The sequence below is a fragment of the Trichechus manatus genome, unplaced genomic scaffold (assembly GCF_000243295.1).
Source record: "Trichechus manatus latirostris isolate Lorelei unplaced genomic scaffold, TriManLat1.0 scaffold00090, whole genome shotgun sequence".
NCBI lineage: Eukaryota > Metazoa > Chordata > Mammalia > Sirenia > Trichechidae > Trichechus > Trichechus manatus.
In genome coordinates this window covers 8396195-8417590 of record NW_004444026.1, presented here as the reverse complement: position 1 = coordinate 8417590, position 21396 = coordinate 8396195, and the positions used below count along the sequence as shown (strand labels likewise).

The window sequence follows — 21396 nt, the reverse complement described above, 5'->3', positions numbered from 1 at the left end:
CAAAAATAAGCTGGAGTCCTCTACAACAACAAAGAGACCCTCGAAGAGGAAATCACCAAATCAATACCATTTACAATAGCCCCCAAGAAGATAAAATATTTAGGAATAAATCTAACCAGAGACGTAAAAGACCTATACAATGCAAACTACAAGACACTACTGCAAGAAACCAAAAGAGACCTACATAAGCGGAAAAACATACCTTGCTCATGGATAGGAAGACTCAACATTGCGAAAATGTCGATTCTACCCAAAGCAATCTGCAGATACAATGCAATCCCAATTCAAATTCTAACGACGTTTTTCAATGAGATGGAGAAACAAATCACCAACTTCATATGGGAAGGGAAGAGGCCTCCGATAAGTAAAGCATTACTGAAGAAGAACAAAGTGAGATGCCTCACACTACCTGATTTTAGAACCTATTATACTGCCACAGTAGTCAGAACAGTCTAGTACTGGTACAACAACAGATATGTAGACCAATGGAACAGAGTTGAGAATACAGACATAAATTCATCCACCTATGAGCAGCTGATATTTGACAAAAGCCCAAAGTCTGTTAAATGGAGAAAAGCCAGTCTGTTTAACAAATGGTGCTGGCATAACTGGATATCCATCTGCAAAAAAATGAAACAAGACCCATACATTACATCATGCACAAAAAACTAACTCAAAATGGAACAAACACCTAAACATAAAATCTAAAATGATAAAGGTCATGGAATAAAAAATAGGGACAATGCTAGGAGCCCTAATACATGGCATAAACAGAATACAAAACATAAGTAACAATGCACAAGCACCAGAGGAGAGACTAGATAACTGGGAGCTCCTAAAAATCAAACACTTACGCTTATCAGAAGACTTCATCAAAAGAGTAAAAAGACAACTTACAGACTGGGGAAAAAATTTTTGGCTGTGAGATATCCGATCAGGGTCTAATCTCTAAAATCTACAAGATACTGCAAAACTTCAACCACAAAAAGACAAATAACCCAATTAAAAAATTGGCAAAGCATGTGAACAGGCACTTCACCAAAGAAGACATTGAGGCAGCTAACAGGCAAATGAGGAAATGCTCACGATCATTAGCCATTAGAGAAACGTAAATCAAAACTGTGATGAGAGACCATCTATCCCAACAAGGCTAGCATTAATCCAAAAAAAAAAATTTTTTTTTGGAGAGGCTGTAGAGAGACTGGAACACTTATACACTGCTGATGGGAATGTAAAATGGTACAACCACTTTGGAAATTGATTTGGCGCTTCCTTAAAAAGCTAGAAATAGAAGTACCATACGATCCAGCTATCCTGCTCCTTGGAATATATCCTCGAGAAATAAGAGCCCTCACACGAATAGATATACGCACACCCATGTTGGTTGCAGCCCTGTTCACAATAGCAAAAAGATGGATATGACCTAGGTGCCCATCAACAGACAAATGGATAAACAAATTATACTGTATTCACACAATGGAATACTACACAACAATGAAGAAGAACAATAAATCTGAGAAACATCTCATAACATGGATGAATCTGGAAGGCATTATGCTGACTGAAATTAGTCACAAAAGGACAAATATTGTATGAGACCGCTATTATAAGAACTCAAGAGAAGGTTTCAACACAGAGGAAAACATTCTTTGATGGTTACAAGGGTGGGGAGGGAGGAGAGGGGAATTGACTAACTAGATAGTAGACAAGAATTATCTTAGGTGAAGAGAAAGACAACACATAATATGGGGAAGTCAGCACCACTGGATTAAACCAAAAGCTAAGAAGTTTCCTGAACACAATCAAACACTTTGAGGAACTGTGTAGCAGGGGAGGGGGTCTAAGGACCATGGTTTCGCGGGACATCTAGATCAATTGGCATAACAAAGTTTATTAAGAAAATGTTCTGCATCCCACTTTTGTCAGTGGCATCTGGGGTCTTAAAAGCTAGTGAGCAGCCATCTAAGATGCACCAATTGGTCCCAACCCACTTGGAGCAAAGGAGAATGAAGAACACCAAAGACACAAGGAAAATATGAGCCCAAGAGACATAAAGGGCCACATAAACCAGAGACTCCATCAGCCTGAGACCAGCAGAACTAGATGGTGCCTGGCTACCACCAATGACCGCCCTGACAGGGAATACAACAGAGAGTCCCTGATGGAGCAGGAGAAACGTAGGGTGCAGAGCTCAAATTCTAGTAAGAAGACCAGACTTAATGGTATGACTGAGACTGGAGGAACACCAGAAGATATGGCCCTGGACTCTCTGTTAACCCAGAACTAAAATCATTCTCGAAGCCAACTCTTCAGACAAAGAATAGACTGGACTATAAGACATAAAGTGATACTCATGAAGAGTATGCTTCTTAGTTATAGTAGATACACGAGACTAAATGGGCAGCTCCTGTCCAGAGGTGAGATGAGAAGGCAAAAAGGGATAGGAGCTGGCTGAATGGACACAGGAAATCCGGGGTGGAAAGGAGGAATGTTTGGTCATATTATAGGGACAGTAGCTAGGGTCACATAACAATGTGTGTATAAATTTTTGTATGAGAAACTAACTTGAGCTGTAAACTTTCACTTAAAGCACAATAAAAAAAGTTGAAACTGCAATTGTTTTGGTATATATATTTTACTACAGTAAAAAAAAATATGAAGCAAAACCTGATAATTGGAAGGATAACTAGAAAAAGCCACAATTATTGTTGGAGGCCTCAGTACTTCTCTTTCAGTAACTAATAGGTCAAGTAAAGAAAAAATGAGTAAGGATATAGAAGACTTGAACAAAATTATCAACCAAATTAATGTAATTGACATTTATAGAACATTACACCAAACAACAAAAGAACACATATTCTTTAGGTGTAAATGAAATAATCACCAAGATAGAACATATTATGAGCCATGAAACACATTATAGACTGAAATTATACAGTTTATGTTCTCAGACCACAGTGGAATTAAACTAGAAATCAATAAAACAAAAAACCTTAGAAAATCCCTAAATATTTGGAAATTTAAAAGCACATACTTCTAAATACCCCAGGGGCTAAAGGTGGGAACTAGAAAATCATTTGAACTAAATGAAATTGAAAACAGTACTTATCAAAATTTGTGGGATGAAGCAAGAATGGTGCTTAGAAGAAAATAATAACATGAAATGCTTGTATCAGATAAACAAGAAAGTACAAAAATATCAATGATCTAAGCTTCTGCCTTAAGAAACTAGAAAAAGAAGAACAAATTAAAACCAAAGTAAGCAGAAGAAAGCAAATAAAAGAATAGAGATTAATAGAATACAAATGTGGATAAACAATAGAGGAAAATTGATGAAACCAAAAGCTGGTTCTTGAAAAAGTTTGATAGAATTATTCAATCTCTAGCCAGACTAGACAAGGAAGAAAAGGAAAGAAGACAAAAATTACCAATAAAAACAAAACAAAACCCATTGCCATCAAGTTGATTCGACTCATAGCGACCCTAAAGGACTGAGTAGAACTGCCCCATAGGGTTTCCAAGGCTGTAAACTTTACGGAAACAGACTGCCACATCTTTCTCCCACAGAGTGGCTGGTGGGTTTGAACTGTCAACCTTTGGGTTAGCAGCTGAGTGCTTAACCACTGCACAACCAGGGCTCTTTAAATTACCAAAATCAGGAATAAAAGAGGGAACTTCACTACAGATCATACAGAAAAAGACAATAAGGGAATATTATGAACAACTTTGGGAATTGCTGGGTGGCGCAAATGGTTAAACACTTGAATACTAGACAAAAGGTTGGCAGTTCAAACCCACCCAGAGACGCCTTGGAAGTCAGGTCTGGAAATCTGCTTCCAAATGGTCACAGCCTTGAACACCCTATGGAGCAGTTTTACTCTGCACACACAGGGCTGCCATGAGTCAGAATTAACTCAACGACAACAACAAGTATCTTCACTGGTGACTTCTACCAAACATTTAAGAAAGAACTAATAACAAGTTTCCATGAACTCCTGCAGAAAATAGAAAAAGAGATAACACTTTCCTTCTCATTTTATGAGGCCAGCATTACCCTAATACTAAAACCAGACAAAGACATTATAAGGAAACCACAGATCAATGTCGCTTATAAACATAGACCAAATATCCTTAAGAAAATATTAGCAAATGGAATCTAGCATAAAGGATAACACATTTTGACCAAATGAAGCTTATCCCAAGAATGCATGATGAGTTTAAAATTTGAAAAATCACCCATCAACAGATGAATGGATAAACAAATTATGGTACATACACACAGTGGAATACTACACAACGATAAAGAACAATGATGAATCTGTGAAACATCTCACAACGTGGATGAACCTGGAGGGCATTATGCTGAGTGAAATAAGTCAATCACAAAAGGACAAATATTGTATTAAACCACTATTATAAAAACTCAAGAAAAGGTTTACACAGAGAAAAAAACAATCTTTGATGGTTACAAAGGAGGGGAAATCACTAACTAGATAGTAGACAAGTGTTAACTATGGTGAAGGGAAAGACAACACACAATATGGGGTAGTCAGCACAACTTGACCAAGGAAAAGTCATAGATGCTTCCTAGACACATCTAAACACCTTGAGGGGCTGAGTTACTGGGGCTGAGGGCTGGGGACCATGGTCTCAGGGGACAGCTAGGTCAACTGGTATAATATAGTTCATAATGAAAATGTTCTATATCCTACTTTGGTGAGAGGCCATCTAAAATACATGTATTGGTCCCATCACATTCAGAGCAAAGGAGAATGAAGAAAACCAAAGACACAAGGAAAATATCAGTCCATGGGACTAATGGGCCACATGAATCACAGCCTACACCAGCCTGAGCCCAGAAGAACTAGATGGTGCCCGGCTACCACCACCACCAACTCTGACAGGGATCACAATAGAGGGTCCCAGGCAGAGCGGGAGAAAAATGTAGAACAAAACTCAAATTCACAAAAAAAGACCAGACTTACTGGTCTGACAGTGACTGGAGGAACCCCCCAAGACTATGGCCCCCAGACACCCTGCTAACTCAGAACTGAAGCCACTCCTGGAGTCTACCTTTCAGCCAAAGATTAGACAGGCCTATGAAACAAACAATAACACATGTAAGGAACATGCTTCTTAGTTCAATCAAGTATATGAGACCAAAAGGGCAACACCTGTCTAAAAGCAAAGACGGGAAAGCAGGAAGGGACAGGAAAACTGGATGAACGGACACTGAGAACCCAGGGTGGAAAGGGAAAGGGGGGTGTCTTAGTTATCCAGTGCTGCTATAACAGAAATACCGTAAGTGGATGGCTTTAACAAAGAGAAATTTATTTTCTCACAGTCTAAGAGGCTAGAAGTCCGAAATCAGGATGCCAGCTCCAGGTGAAGCCTTTCTCTCTCTGTTGGCTCTGGAGGAAGGTCATTTTCATCAATTTTCCCTGGTTGAGGAGCTTCTCAGCACAGGGACCCTAGGTCCAAAGGATGCACTATTCTCCTGGCTCTTATTCTTTGGTGGTAAGAGGTCCCCAAGTCTCTGTTCGACTGTCTCTTTTATATCTTGAAAGAGACTGACTGAAGACACAACCTAATCTTGTAGATTGAGTCCTACCTCATTAACGTAACTGCCACTAATCCTGCCTCATTAATATCATAGAGGCAGGATTTACAACATATAGGAAAATCACACCAGATGACACAATGGTGGACAATCACACAACACTGGGAATCATGGCCTAGCCAAATTGAGACATATTTTTGGGGGACACAATTCAATCCATGACAGGGAGAGTGCTGACACATTGTGGGGATTGCAACTAATATCACAAAACAATTAGTGTATAAAATTTTTGAACGAGAAACTAATTAGTACTGTAAACTTTAACCTAAAACACAATAAAAAATTTTTAAAAATTTGAAAAATCAATATAGGCAATTCACCACATAACAAAATATAGGAGAAACAAATCACCTCAACAGATGCAAAAAAGAATCATTTGATAACATTGGACACCCAATTATGATAAAATATCTCAGCAAACTATGAATAGAAGGAGTGTGTTCAACCTGATACAGAACACCTGCAAAAATCTTTTTCCTTACTTAATGGTGAAAGATTGAATGTTTTCCCTTTAAGATCTAGAACAAAAAAAGAATGCCCCTGCTCTTACCATCTTTATTCAATATTGTAATTGAGATCTTAACTAATCCAAACTAACCTTTTGCCGTCAAGTCGATTCCAACTCATATCAGCCCTACAGGACAGAGTAGAACTGCCCCAATAGGGTTTCCAAAGAGCAGCTGGTGGATTCGAACTGCTGATCTTTTAGTTAGCAGCCGTAGCTCTTAACCACTGTGTCACCAGGTCCTAGCCAGTACAATAAGGCAGGAAAAAGAAATGCAAAGCATACAGATCAAAAAGGAAGAAGTTAAACTGTCTTTTCCCACAGATGACATGAATAAATATACAGCAAGTTCTAAGGAATCAACAAAAAAGCTACTAGTACTTATATGCAAATTTAGCAAGGTTGGGTGAAAGAAGAAAAATTGTGTAACTATGTACTAGCAATGAGCAATTTAAAATGAAATTTTAAAATATCATTTGTATACTTCACACCACACACAAAAATTAACTCAAAATGATCATAGATCTAAATACAAGTATAAGATGCATGAAATACTTATAGCATGAAATGCTTATACGAAACTCCTAGAAGAAAATATAGGAGTAAATCTTTGTGACCTTGGGTTAGACATTAGTTTCTTAGATTCAATACCAAAAGCACAAGCAACAAAAGAAAAATAGATTGGGCTATATAAAAATTAAAAACTTTTATGCTGTAAATGATATCATTAAGAAGGTGAAAAGACAACCGATGGAATGGGAGAAAATACATCTATAAATCACATAAGAAACTTGTATGTGGAATATATAAAGAACTAGATGCTGTTCTTGTGTGCTGTTGAGTTGATTCTAACTCATAGTGACCCTATAAGACAGAGTAGAACTGTCTCATAGGATTTCCTAGGCTGTAAATCTTTATGAAAGCAGACTGCCATATCTTTCTCCCATGGAGTAACTGGTGGGTTCAAAGTGGTGACCTTTTGGTTAGCAGCCAAGATGCTTAACCATTGCACCAATAGGGCTCATTTAAAGAGCTAGTACAACTCAATAATAAAAAGACAAGTAACCCAATTTTAAAAAATGAGCAAGAGATTTGAATAGACATTCTCCAAAGAAGATATGCAAATGTTCAATAAACACATGAAAAGATGCGCAACATCATTAATCATTAAAACCAAAAACCAAACCAAACCCATTGCTGTTGAGGTGATCCTAACTCATAGTGACCCTAGACGACAGAGTAGAACTGCCCCACAGGGTTTCAAAGGAATGTCTGGTGGATTCAAATTGCTGACCCTTTGGTTAGCAGCCATAGCTCTTAACCACTGTGCCACAAAACCACAGAGAGATACCACATCACACCCACTAATTCTATAGTGGGTGACTATAATCAAAACAACAGATAATAACAAGTGTTGGCGAGGATGTGGAGAAGTTGGCATCCTTATACTTTGTTGGTGGGATTGTAAAATAGTGTGATTATTCTGGAAAACAGTGTGGCAGTTTGTCAAAATGTTAAACATAGAGCTACCATATGACCCAGAGAAATGAAAACATGTTCATAAAAAAATTCCTCCAGAACCAGACAGGAGCAACACCAACCCTGGGAAAGTTAAGTACAAGCTCCCAAACCACCGCAGGTGCACCATAACCCTTCCCCACAACAGAGCTCTACTGCCGAGTAGTACTTCCTTCCCCTTGTCTGTCCCCCTCCCCACTCTGATGCCAGTCCTACAGTATTCAACATCACCATGCCCCCTAAGCTGGGAACTCACAGCTGGGCCTGGAAGCACCTGTTCCTTTGCCCAGCCACTGGCGGAGGGGAGCCATGGACTTGTAGCACCCTCCACCCCCGCCAATTACTGGCACTAGGGCCTTGCAGGCCTATCCAGCATGGCACACTCTCATTAGGATGAAACAGGCAGGGCATCCAGCTGAAGCTCATTTTCACCTGCAGCATCCAAATGGGGGCTGCAGATTTGTGACATTTGATACCACTCCACCCCCTAAGAAGGGGCCTCACCCACTCACACTGGAGGCCTGAGGGCCTGCGGTACCACTTACTCCATCCAGCCACCCACGACAGGGGATTGAGAATTAGTGGTGCCTCCCAACCCCTCCAGCCAATGGCACAGGGCACCCAAGGACCAGCTGCACTACTCCCCCACCATGCAGTCTAGCGGATAAGGGCACACCCTCCATCTAGGCACCTGGGGGCAGCCAACAGCCCCTGCCTTGCCCCCCACACTGCCCTCCACTGCAACCATAGACTTCTGCCTGCTCTGAACACTCCCATGCAGCCCTGCCTGCTGAGGACTGTAGGTAAGAGTCTCTGCACCACACACTCAGTGACCGACGACCTTGACACCTGTACCATGACCAATTGCTAAGCAATGAAACACACACACAACACCCAACCCAACAACCAGGGAGAACACCCCCTGCACCCTCAGCCAGGTGACCAGTAAGACAGATTCATCACCTTGCCAAAAATTTTTGCCTACATCTTCAGCACCCCCACAAGAACAAGGAACAGACTCTTGGGCTCACACACCTAGTAGCTGCTCTTACCACCTGGAGACAAAAGGGTAGACCTTCAGCGATGCCAATGACCAGAGTAGCACACACACCCAGCCTACCTGGAAATATCAAAACAAAAGAAAACAAAACAAGAATACAGGATGCAGTAAACAAAAATACAATAAATAAATACAATAACTTATTGATGACTTGGAGACAACAGTCAATATCAAATCACATAAAGAAGCAGGACAAGATAGCTCCAGCAAGGGAGCAAAATAAAGAACCAGAAGACCTTCTGGAGAAAGATAAAGCAATGGAACTACCTGATAAAGATTTCAAAAGACTAATATACAGAGCTCTTCAAGAGCTCAAGAAGGAGATTAGGCAAAACACTGTCCAAACAAAGGAATACATAGACAAAGCAATAGAAGAATTCAGGAAAACAATACAAGAACAAAATAACAGAATAAACAGGCTGCTAGAAACCACACAGAAACACAACTACAAATTCAAAAGATTAACAATAAAATTTCAGAATTAGGCAACTCAATAGAAGGTCATAGGAGCAGCATCGAGACAATAGAAGTCAGAATTAGTGAGACTGAAGATAAATCCCTTGACACCTATTTGTTTGAGGAAAAATCAGAAAAAATAATGATAAAAAAAATGAAGAAAGCCTAAGAATTATGTAGGATATTATCAAGAGAAAAAACGTACAAGTGATTGGATTACCAGAACGGGGGCTGGGGGGGGGGGGTGTGGATAGTGGAAAACACAGAGAGAATTGTTGAAGATTTGCTGGCAGAAAACTTCCCTAACATCATGAAAGACGAGAAAATACCTATCCAAGAAGCTCAACAAACCTCATACAGGATAGACCCCCAAAAGAAAGTCACCCAGACATATCATAATCAAACTTGCCAAAACCAAAGACAAAGAAAGAATCCTGAGAATGGCTAGGGATAAATAAAAAGTCATCTACATGGAAGACCCAATCAGACTAAGCTCTGATTACTTAGCAAAAACCATGCAGGCAAGAAGGCAATGGGATGACATATATAAAGCCTTGAAGGATAAAACTGCCAGCCAAGAATTATATACCCAGCAAAATTGTCTCTCAAATATGATGGCAAAATTAGGTCATTTCCAGATAAACAGAAATAAAGGGAATTTGTAAAAAACCAGACCAAAATTACAAGAAATATTAAAGGCAGTCCTCTGGTTAGAGAACCAACAACATCAGACAACAATCCAAGACAAGGACACAGTACAGATTAACCAGATATCAACCCAGACAGAGAATTCACAAAAACAAAACAAAGCTAAAAGACTGAAAATAGGGAACCAGAGACATCATACATTAACGACGACAACGTCAAAACAAAAAAGAGGGGATAAATGGTGTAGACATAGAACTTCCATAAGGAGAGGAAAATCAAGGTGATACCAAGAAATAAAAGACTGGCTTAAACTTAGAAAAATAAAGTTAAGTTTCAAGGTAACCACAAAGGAAGCTAACAAAACCTACCCATCTGTCTTAGGCTGGGTTCTCTAGAGAAGCAAAACCAGTAAAGTATATAAATAGCTATACAGAGAGATTTATATCAAGGAAATGGCTCATGTGGTTGTAGAGGCTGGAATATCCCAAATCCGTGGGGCAGGCTGGAGGCTTCTCCTGATTTACATAGCCACAGAGGCTGGCAAATCCAAGATCAGCAGGTCAGAGAGCAAGGCTCTTGCTCACAGGCTGTGAAGACCGATGAATCCCAAGATCAGCAGGCAAGCCTGCAGGTAAACTCCATGTCAAGTCCCAAGAACCAGAGGTCAGATGAACAGGAGCCAGCTGCAGGATCCAGAGTGAGCAAAAACCTGAAAGCCTTGTCGGACAGTCCACTTATATTCGATGCAGGCCACATTCCCAAGGAAACTCCCTTTCAACTGATTGGCTACTCACAGCAGATCCCATCATGGAAGTGATCACATTATGTCAGATCTCATCATGGAAGTGATCACATCATCATATGACTGTCAAACCACTTCACAACTGTCCAACCACTGAGAATCATGTCCCAGCCAAGTTGACACACAACCGTAATGATAACACAATCAAAATAAAAAAGAAGAAAACCATAAAGACTCAGAAAACACAAAATCAACAATAATGAAACAGATGAAAATACATAAACAAAAAGAACTCAGTACAGAAAACTAAGTGGAACAAAGAAACCATCAAAACACACACACAAATACATCAAAATGACAGCTGTAAACTCATACCTATCAATAATTACACTGAATGTAAATCGCCTAAATTCACCAGTAAAGAGACAGAGAGTGGCAGAATGGTTTAAAAAAACACAACACATCTACATGCTGTCTATAAGAAACACACCTGAGACACAAAGACATAAACAAACTAAAACTCAACGGGTAGAAAAATGTATCAGGTAAACAATAACCAAAAAGAGCAGAAGTGGCAATATTAATCTCTGATAAAATAGACTTTAAAGCAAAATCCACCATAAAGGATAAGGAAGGACACTATATAATGAAAGATCAATACACCTGGAAGACATAACCATAATAAATATATATGCAGCCAATGACAGTGCTCCAAAATACATAAAACAAACTAACAGCATTGAAAAGAGAAATAGAGAGTTCCACAATAATAGTAGGAGACTTCAATACACCACTTTTGGTGAAGGACAGAATGTCTAGAAAGAAACTCAATAAAGATACAGAAGATCTAAATGCCACAATCAACCAACTCGACCTCATAGACATATATAGAACACTCCTCCCAACAGCAGTAAAGTATACATTCTCTTCCAATGTACATGGAACATTCTCCAGAATAGACCACATTCTAGTCCACAAAGCAAGCCTTAACAAAGTCCACAAACAAAGTCCACAAAGTAAGCCTTAAAGTCCAAAACATCAAAACAATACAAAACCTCTGGTCATAATGCCATAACAGTAGAAATCAATAACAGAAAAGCAAGGAAAAAAATCAAATACATGGAAACTGAACAACACCTTGCTTAAAAACTACTGGGTAATAGAACAAAGTCAAGGACAGAATAAAAAAAATTTGTAGAATCAAATGAGAATGAAAACACATCTGACCAAAACCTATGGGACACAGCAAAAACAGTGCTCAGAGATAAATTTATAGCAATAAACACACACATTCAAAAAGAAGGGCCAAAATAAAAACATTTATCCCTACAACTCGAACAAATAGAAAAAGAGCAGCAAAAGGAGTCCTCAGACACCAGAAGAAAGGAAATAATAAAGATTAGAGCAGAAGTAAATGAAACAGAGAAGAGAAAAACAATTGAAAGAATCAATAAGACCAAAAGTTCTTTGAAAAGATCAACAAAATCGACAAACCATTGGCCAAACTGACAAAAGAAAATAGGAGGAAGCAAATAACCCAAATAAGAAATGAGATGGGTGATACCGCAACAGATCCAACTGAAATAAAAAGGATCATAACAGAATACTATGAAAAATTGTACTCCAACAAAGTTGAAAACCTAGAGGAAATGGACAAATTTCTAGAAACACACTACCTATGTAAACTAACACAAACTGAGGTAGAAAAACTAAATAGACCCATAACAAAAGAAAAGATTGAAGAGGGAATAAACTCCCAACAACAACAACAACAACAACAACAAAGCCCTGGCTCGGGTGGCTTCACTGGAGAATTCTATCAAACTTTCAGAGAAGAACTAACACCAATACTACTCAAGCTACTTCAGAGCATAGAAAAGGAAGGAATACTCCCAAATTCATTCTATGAAGACAGCATAACCCTGATACCAAAGCCAGGCAAAGACACTGCAACAAAAGAAAACTACAGACCAATATTCCTCATGAACATAGACCCAAAAATTCTCAACAAAATTCTAGCCAATAGAATTCAACAGCATATCAAAAAAATAATACATCATGATCAAGTGGGATTCACACGAGTTACGCAGATATGGTTCAACATTAGAAAAATCAATCAACATATCCACCACATAAATAAAACAAAAGAAAAGAACCACAATTTATCAATTGTTGCAGAAAAGTCATTTGTCAAAGTCCAACACCCATTCCTGATAAAATCTCTCAGCAAAATAGGAATAGAAGGGAAATTCCTCCACATAATAAAGGGCACTTATACAAAACAAACAGCCAACATCATTCTAAAAGGAGAGAGACCAAAAGCATTCACCTTGAGAACAGAAACCAGAGAAGGATGCCCTTTATCACCACTCTTATTCAACATTGTGCTGGAAGTCTTAGCTAGAGCAATAAGGCAAGAAAAAGAAATGAAGTGCATCCAAGTTGGTAAAGAGGTAAAACTATTCCTATTTGCAGATCATATGATCTTATACACAGAAAACTCCAAAGAATCCACAAGAAAGCTACTGGTACTAACAGAAGATTTCAGCAAAGTAGCAGGATACAAGATTAACATACAAAAATCAGTTGGATTCCTCTATACCAACAAAGAGAATTTCAAAAAGGAAATCACCAAATCAAAAGTATTTACAATAGCCCCCAAGAAGATAAATTACTTAGGAATAAATCTAACTGGGGATGTAAAAGACCTATACAAAGAAAACTACAAAACACTATTGCAAGAAATCAAGAGACCTACATAAGGGAAAAAACATACCATGCTCATGGATAGAAAGACTCAACACTGTGAAAATGTCAATTCTACCCAAAGCGATCTACAGATACAATACAATCCTGATCCAAATTCCAACTGCATTTTTTAATGAGATGGAGAAACAAATCACCAAATTTATAGGAAAAGGGAAGAGGTCCTGGATAAGTAAAGCATTACTGAAGAAGAAGAGCAAAGTGGGAGGCCTCACACTACCTGAGTTTAGAACCTATTATACAGCCACGTTACTCAAAACAGCATGGTACTGGTACAACAACAGACCCAAAGACCAACAGAACAGAATTGAGAACCCAGATGTAAATCCATCCATCTATGAGCAGTTGATATTTGTCACAGGGCCAAAAGTCTGTTAAGTGGGGAAAACACAGTCTCTTCAGCAAATGGTATTGGCATAACTGGATGTCCATCTGTAAAAAAAATGAAACAAGATCCATACTTCACACTCTACACAAAAAAATAACTCAAAATGGATCAAAGACCTAAATATAAAATCTAAAATGATAAAGATCATAGAAGAAAAAATAGGGACAATGCTAGGGGCCCTAATATATGGCATAAATGGAATACAAACCATAACTAACAATGCACAAGCACCAGAAGAGAAACTAGATAACTGGGAGCCCCTAAATATCAAACACTTATGCTCATCAAAAGACTTCACCAAAAGAGTAAAAAGAGAATCTATAGAGTGGGAAAAAGTTTTTGGCTACAACATATTCAACAAGGGTCTAATCTCTAAAATCTATAAGATACTGCAACACCTCAACAACAAAAAGACAAATAATCCAATTACAAAATGGGCAAAGGATATGAACAGACACTTCACCAAAGAAGACATTTAGGTAGCTAAAAGACACATGAGGAAATGCTTGTGATCATTAGCCATTACACAAATGCAAATCAAAACTGCATTGAGATACCATTTCACCCTGCAATACTGGCACTAATCAAAAAAACACAAAATAACAAAAGTTGTGGGGAGATTGGAACTCTTATGCACTGCTGATGGGAATATAAAATGGTACAACCATTTTGGAAAATGATACAGTGCTTCCTTAAAAGCTAGAAATAGAAACACCATAGGATCCACTGATTCCACTTCTAGGAATATACCCTAGAGAAATAAGAGCCATCACACGAATAGACATATACACCCTCATTTTCATTGCAGCACTATTCACAATAGCAAAAAGATGGAAACAATCTAAATGCCCATCAACAGATGAATGGATAAACAAATTATGGTACATACGCACAGTGAAATATGCAACGATAAAGAACAATGATGAATCTGCAAAACATCTCACAACACGGATGAATCTGGAGGGCATTATGCTGAGTGAAATAAGTCAGTCACAAAAGGACAAATATTGTATGAGACCACTATTAAAAGAACTCAAGAAAAGGTTTACACACAGAAAAAATCTTTGATGGTTATGGGGGAGGGGGAGGGGAGGGAAGGGGAAATCACTAACTAGATAGTAGACAAATAGCTTGTGAAGCGAAGGACAACACACAAGATAGGGGGAAATCAGCACAACTGGACCAAAGCAAAAGCATAGAAGTTTCTCAGACACATCCAAACACTTTGACGGACCCAGTAGCAGGGGATGGAGGCTGCAGACCATAGTCTTGGGGGACATCTAGGTCAACTGGCATAACATAGTTCATAAAGAAAATGTTCTACATCCCACTTTGGTGAGTAGCACCTGGGGTCTTAAAAGCTTGCGAGTGTCCACTAAGATACATCTATTTGTCCCATCCTGTCCAGAGCAAAGGAGTATGAAGAAAGCCAAAGACACAAGGAAAATAATAGCCCAAAGGACTAAAGGACCACATGAACCAGAGACTCCACCAGCCTGAGACCAGAAGAACTAGATGGTGCCTGGCTACCACCAATGACTGCTCTCACAGGGATCACAACAGAGAGTCCCAGACAGAGTGGGAGAAAAATGTAGAACAGAATTCAAATTCATGAAAAAAGACCAGACTTACTTGTCTGACAGAGACTGGAGGAACACCCGACTATGGCTCCCAGATAGTCTGCTAACCCCAAACTGAAACCATTCCTGAAGCCCACTTTTCAGACAAAAATTAGACAGGCCTATAAAGTAAAAAATAACACATGTGAGGAAAGAGCTTCTTAGTTCAATCAAATATACAAGACCAAATGGGCAACTCCTGTCCTAAAGCAATATGAGAAGGCAGGAAGGGACAGGAACTGGATGAATGGACACAAGGAACTGAGGGTGGAAAGGAGGAGCATGCTGTCATATTGTGGGGATTGCACCAATGTCACAAAACAATATGTGTATAAATTTTTGAATGAGAAATTAACTGGAGCTGTAAACTTTTACCTAAAGCACAATAAAACTAAAAAAAGAAAAAAAAAGTAGAAATAACCCAAATGTTCATCAACTGATGAACAGATAAGCAAAATATAGTCTGTCCATACAATGGAATATTATTTGACAACAAAAAGAAATGAAGTACCGATACAGGCTACAACATAGATGAACCTTAAAAATATGCTAGGTGAAAGAAGTCAGTCACAAAAGACTATATATTTATGATTCTATTTATATGAAATGTCCAGAATAGGCAAATCTATAGAGACAGAAAGTAGATTAGTAGTTGCCTAGTGCTAGGAGATGGGTGGGTGGTGTGGGAATTGGGAGTGACTGCTAATGGGTATGTTTTCTTTTTTGTTTCCCCCTGGGGGTGATGAAAATGTTCTAACTTAGGTTGTGATGATGGTTGCACAACTATGAATTTACCGAAAGCCATTGAATTGTATACTTTAAATTAGTGAAGTTTATTGTATGTGAATTACCTGTCAACAAATATGTTAAAATGTACCATTCCTAATAGCATCACAAATCATCAAATATGTAGAAGTAAATTTCACAATGTATGTGTATAACCAGTACACTAAAAATGACAAACTACAAAGCATTGTTAAAATTTTAAAGATGACCTAATCACGTAGAGAAATATATCATGTTCAATTATTGGGTGACTCAAAACTGTTAAGATGCTAACTTTCCTCAAAGTAACCTATAGATTCTATACAATCTCAATTAAAATCCCAGTAGGCTGTTTGCTTTTTAAAAATAAGTCGATTTTGAAATTTATATGGAAATGCTAAGGACCTAGAATAGGCAAAACAATTTTGAAAGAGAATAACTCACACTACACAATTTCAAGACTTACTATAAAACTACAATAATCAAATCAGTATGGTATTGGCATAAGGGTAAACATATAGGCAATGAAATAGAATAGAGTGTAGAATTGCACACACACACATATGGTCAATTGATTTTTGGCAGAGATGCCAAGGTAACCGTATAGGGAAAGGATAGTCTTTTCAAAAAATGGTGCTGGAGCACTGGATATCAGTTTGGAAAAAAAATGTACCTCTACCCCTACACCTCACACCATACACAAAAATTAACTTGAAATGGATCATAGACATAAATGTAAGAGCTAAAACAATACCATTTCTAGAAGAAAATATTTGCGATCTTAGTTGAGGCTAAGATTTCTTAGATAAGATACCAAAAGGAAGAACTGTAAGAGGAAAAAAAAACCTGTTAAATTGGACTTCATCAAAATTAAAAACTTGTGCTCTTCAAAAAACATTAAGAAAATGAAATAGGCAAGCCACACACTTGGAGAAAATATCTGAAATACATATGTTTGATAAAGGACTTGTATCTAAAATATATAAAGAACTCCTGTAATGCAATAAAAGGTCCCTGGTAGCACAAATGGTGTGTACTCAGCTGCTATTGGAAAGGTTGGCAGTTGGAACCCATCCAGCAGTACAGTGGAAGAAAAGTCCTGGTGATCTGCTTCTGTTAAGATTACCCAAGAAAATCCTATGGAGCAGTTCTACTCTGTAACACATGTGGTTGCCCTGCCATGAGTTGGAATTGACTCAATGGTGACTAACAACAACTCAATAAGAAGAGTAATCCAATTAAAAAATAAGCAAAATATCTGAACTAGCATTTCGCAAAAGATACACAAATGACTAATAAATACATGAAAAGACACTCAACATCTTAAGAAAATACAAATAAGCACCACAGTGAGATGTGGTATACATTATCTATACATCCAATAAACTGGCTCAAATTAAGAAGACTAACAATAACAAGTATTCGTGACGATATAAAGTAACTGGAATTCTCGTACATTGCCAACAGCAAAATGGTATGTCAATTTGCAAAATAGTCTGGCAGCTTTGTGTAACATACGTTTACCATATGATCCAGCAATTCCACTCCTAGGATTTACCGAAGAGAAATTAAAACATATGTTTACACAAAGACTTGCACTCAAATGTCCATAACAGCTTCATTCATAATAGTCTGAAACTGGAAAACAAATCAAATGTCCATTAACAGGTGAATGAACAAATTAGATATATCCATCCGTTGAATGGAATATTACCCAGCCATTAGCTGGGCACATTACTCACCAACAACATGGATAAATTTCAAAAGCATTAATGTTAAGTGAAAGAAGAGACAACATACTGTAGGATTCCATTTATATGAAATTCTAGAAAAGGCAAAACTATAGTAATAGAAAGTAGATCAATTGTTGCCAGAGAAAGTGTAGGTGGAAGGGATTAACTGCAAAGAGGCATGAGGAAATTTTTTGGAGTGATAGAAATTTTCTCTACCTTGATTGTGGTGGTGGTTACACAATTATATACATTTATCAAAACTCAAATTGTAAACTTAACAATCGTGAATTTTATTGTATGTAAATTATGCAGCAAACAAAACAAAGTCCATGCCCTCTTGGAGCTTATATGCTGGTTGGTGAGAAAGACAGTATACAGATAAAAAATGATGTCAGTGATGGGTCCTATGGGGAAGAAAAAAGTGATTGTGGGAGGGGCAGAGAGAAGGGATGCTGTTTGCAGTCAGGGAAGACCTCCTGATTGAGATGACATTTGAACAAAGACTGGATTGAAGTGAGGGAGTAAGCCACAGGAATACACTGGGGAAGAGTGTTCCCAGCATGGAGAACAGTAAGTGCAAAGACCCTGAGGAGGGAGTGTGTTGGGAGCAGGGCTTCCAAATGGTTCATTCTGGTTCGAATCTCTGCTGAGAATTTGCATTTTCTCTCCAGATATACTGAATCAGAATCTACATTAACAACATCCCCGTGTGATTCCTATGTATAATAAATTTTGAGAACCACTGCTCCACTAGTGGTTCTCAGAATTGGTCCTGGACCAGCAGCATTAGCATAGCCTGGGAACTTGCTAGAAACGTAAGTTCTCAGCAGGGGGTTCAGATCTGAACGAACCTGGTTCAGAGTTTTCAAGGTACAGTTAAAGAGGCCAGTGTGGTTGGAGCAGGGTTAGGGAGGGGAGAGTAGCAAAGGTTGAGGCCAGAGGTTGCTGAGGCTAGAATATAAAGATTTTGGATCTCATTTTGAGTCAAAAGGGAAGCCATTGACCAAAGCGTTCTAGCAGAGAAGCACCATGATCTGACCTGTGTTTAAAAGGATCTCTCTGGCAGTTGTGTACAGAATAGACCACAGGCCAGACAGTAAATATTTTAGGCTTGCCAGCCATATAGCCTCTGTCAAGACTACTCAACTCTGCTGCTGAAGAGTGAAAGCAGCCATAGACAATGTGTAAACAAATGAGTAAGCTGTGTACCAATAAAACTTGATTTACACAAACAGGCAGTGGGCTGCACTTAGCTCTGCAGTTTGCCAACCCCTGGAATAGACTATAGGGGACCAAAGGCAAGCAGATCAGTTAAGAGGCCCCGCAATAAAATTGAGCAAGAGGTGATGGTCACCTGGACCAGGGTGTAGCAGGGGAGGTGGGAGACATGGTTAGAGTTGGGGTATACTATGAAAGCAGAGCCAATAGGATTTGTTGGTAGATCAGATATGGGATTTGAGAGAGAGGTGTTTGTGCCGACTAATTGGAAGAACAGAACTGCTATTTACTAGGAAAGAATCAGATTTGGGGAAAATTCAGGAATTTGGATTTAGACATACATCATTAAGAATTGTTTGGAATATCTGTTAGATATCAATTGAGTAGATAGTTGCATATAGGACCTGGAGCTCAAGAGAAAGGCTGGGTTTAGAGATATAAATTTCAGAGTTTTTCTTTCTATAGACGGTCTTTAAAATCATGGGAATGGATGAGGTCTCCTAGGGAGTGTGTATAGATAGAAAAGAAAAGAAGTCTGAGGGAAGTTTTACCGACAGAATTACCTGTTCTTGAAGGTTTGGGAGAACCTACCTTAAATTTGTCATTCTAGAGAATAGAAGAGAGGATACTCCATCCCTCAGTTCATGAGGCTGGCGTATTTTGACACCCGAACAAGATAAGGGAAGTTATAGGCCAACCTCACTTACGAGTGTATAAGTTGGAAAAAAAAAAGTCAATATATTAGCAAAGCAAATCATCTAAAAGTGTATAATATGATCAAGTAGTGTTTACTCCAGGAATGCAAAGCTGGTTAAATATTATTCTATTACTATAATTCACCAATTAACAGATTAAAGAAGAAATAACCCATGATCACAAGAATAAAAAAGCATTTGATAAAATTTAACCTCCATTCATGATTAAAATAATTTAAAGCAAACTAAACTAGACAGGGACTTCCTTAACCTGATAAAGGTTATCTACCAAAACCATCATACTTAATGGAGACAACATTGGAAACACTCCCTTTAAAAATCAGCAATGAGATAAGGATGTCCACTATTATCACTTTTATCCAACAACATACTGGATGTCCTAGCCAGTGCAGTAGGATTAAAAAAAAAAAGATAAAATTGGCATTATTTGCAATAATTACTTCTAGAAAACCCAAGATAAGTTATTAGAATTAATGAGAATTTCTGAATACACAATTTGAACACACAATCAATAAGTAAAACATGAGCACTGTTTCTGTCACCAACAATAAGCCACTTTAAAATGTAATTTTTCAAGATAGGTAATCTGACTTGCCCAAGGTCACATAGCTCGTAAGGGGCGAAGCTGGAATGGAAGCCAGGGCTCTCTCCCTGACTCTCAGTCAGAGGCCACGTTGCCTCTCTGGCATTTGTGTGCTTCTGTAGAATGAATGTTTCCCCCATTTGTGTCCATCCCACCCAGAGGTGAGGCCTGAGCAGGGGGCCTCCTGGTGCCAGAGAGGGCAGCAGTTTTCCTCAGCCTGCCAGGAGAGGCTCACCATGGGTAGGATGGAGGCCTGAAGAGAGGCGATGGTAATGGGCTGCGTCTTCTTATCCTCCTGATACGCTGGCAGGATTTCCACGAGATTCATCTCCTCTTTGGCTTTCTCCCCCAGGCAAATCTGAGAGGAGGTGAAAACAGACAGAGGTACCTCATCACGCTGAGAGCAGATGGGAAAACCCTGTTTCTGTCCGTTGGGACCAGACTCCCACCTCCTTCTCTGAAGGAGGGCCGAGCTCCTGCCTACTCCAACTTTCCTCACCTCCTTGGGGGACACTCACCGTACTAAGCAACAGCTTACAGTCCTGCTTCCCCTCCATCTGGGGTTTGAAGGTCCAAGTTCGCTTCTCCTGATTTAGCTCACAGCCTGGGAAGGGAGGGAGAGATGCAAGTGGGGCAGGGAGACTCAAGAGAGGCACTCCCTTTCTCCCTTCCAGCCCTCACGCATCCGCACACCCACAAGTGCAGGCTTCTGCTCAAGGGACAGAAGGTGGGACACTGCCTGGACGGCTGTGAGAATGAGCTTCCATCTAACTCACCCCACAGCATAGTTGTTACTGCCTTCTCCTCTCTGCTGCTGGTGCTGCTACGACTCATGGCACCGGGCGGAGGAGCTGGGGGCAGGAGAAGAGCTGTGAAGAGGGGCAGCCTGCAGTGAGGCGGCCTGCTTTCCCTGCTGGGAGCCCAGCAGCACTCACTCCATAGCCCCATCTGTTGAGACGATGACGCCTTGGCTTTGGCCTAAGTGAGTGCCTGACACAGTCAATTGACTCATTAAACTCCTGGAAGACAGCTACTAACTGACACACCTGTCAGAGCAGT

At 39.2% G+C, this 21396-nt stretch overlaps 1 protein-coding gene across 1 annotated transcript in view; it reads right to left on the bottom strand.

Annotated features, from left to right (window-relative positions):
- Positions 1-21171, bottom strand: part of NPM2 (nucleophosmin/nucleoplasmin 2) — a 42910-nt gene extending 21739 nt beyond the window's left edge. The window contains exons 1-3 of the mRNA XM_004382102.1: positions 21114-21171; positions 20856-20941; positions 20573-20695 (exon numbers count right to left, since the gene is read on the bottom strand). Coding sequence (XP_004382159.1) covers positions 20573-20695; positions 20856-20941; positions 21114-21171 — 267 coding nt within the window. The remainder of the gene's footprint in view (positions 1-20572; positions 20696-20855; positions 20942-21113) is intronic.
- Positions 21172-21396: the final 225 nt, after the last annotated feature.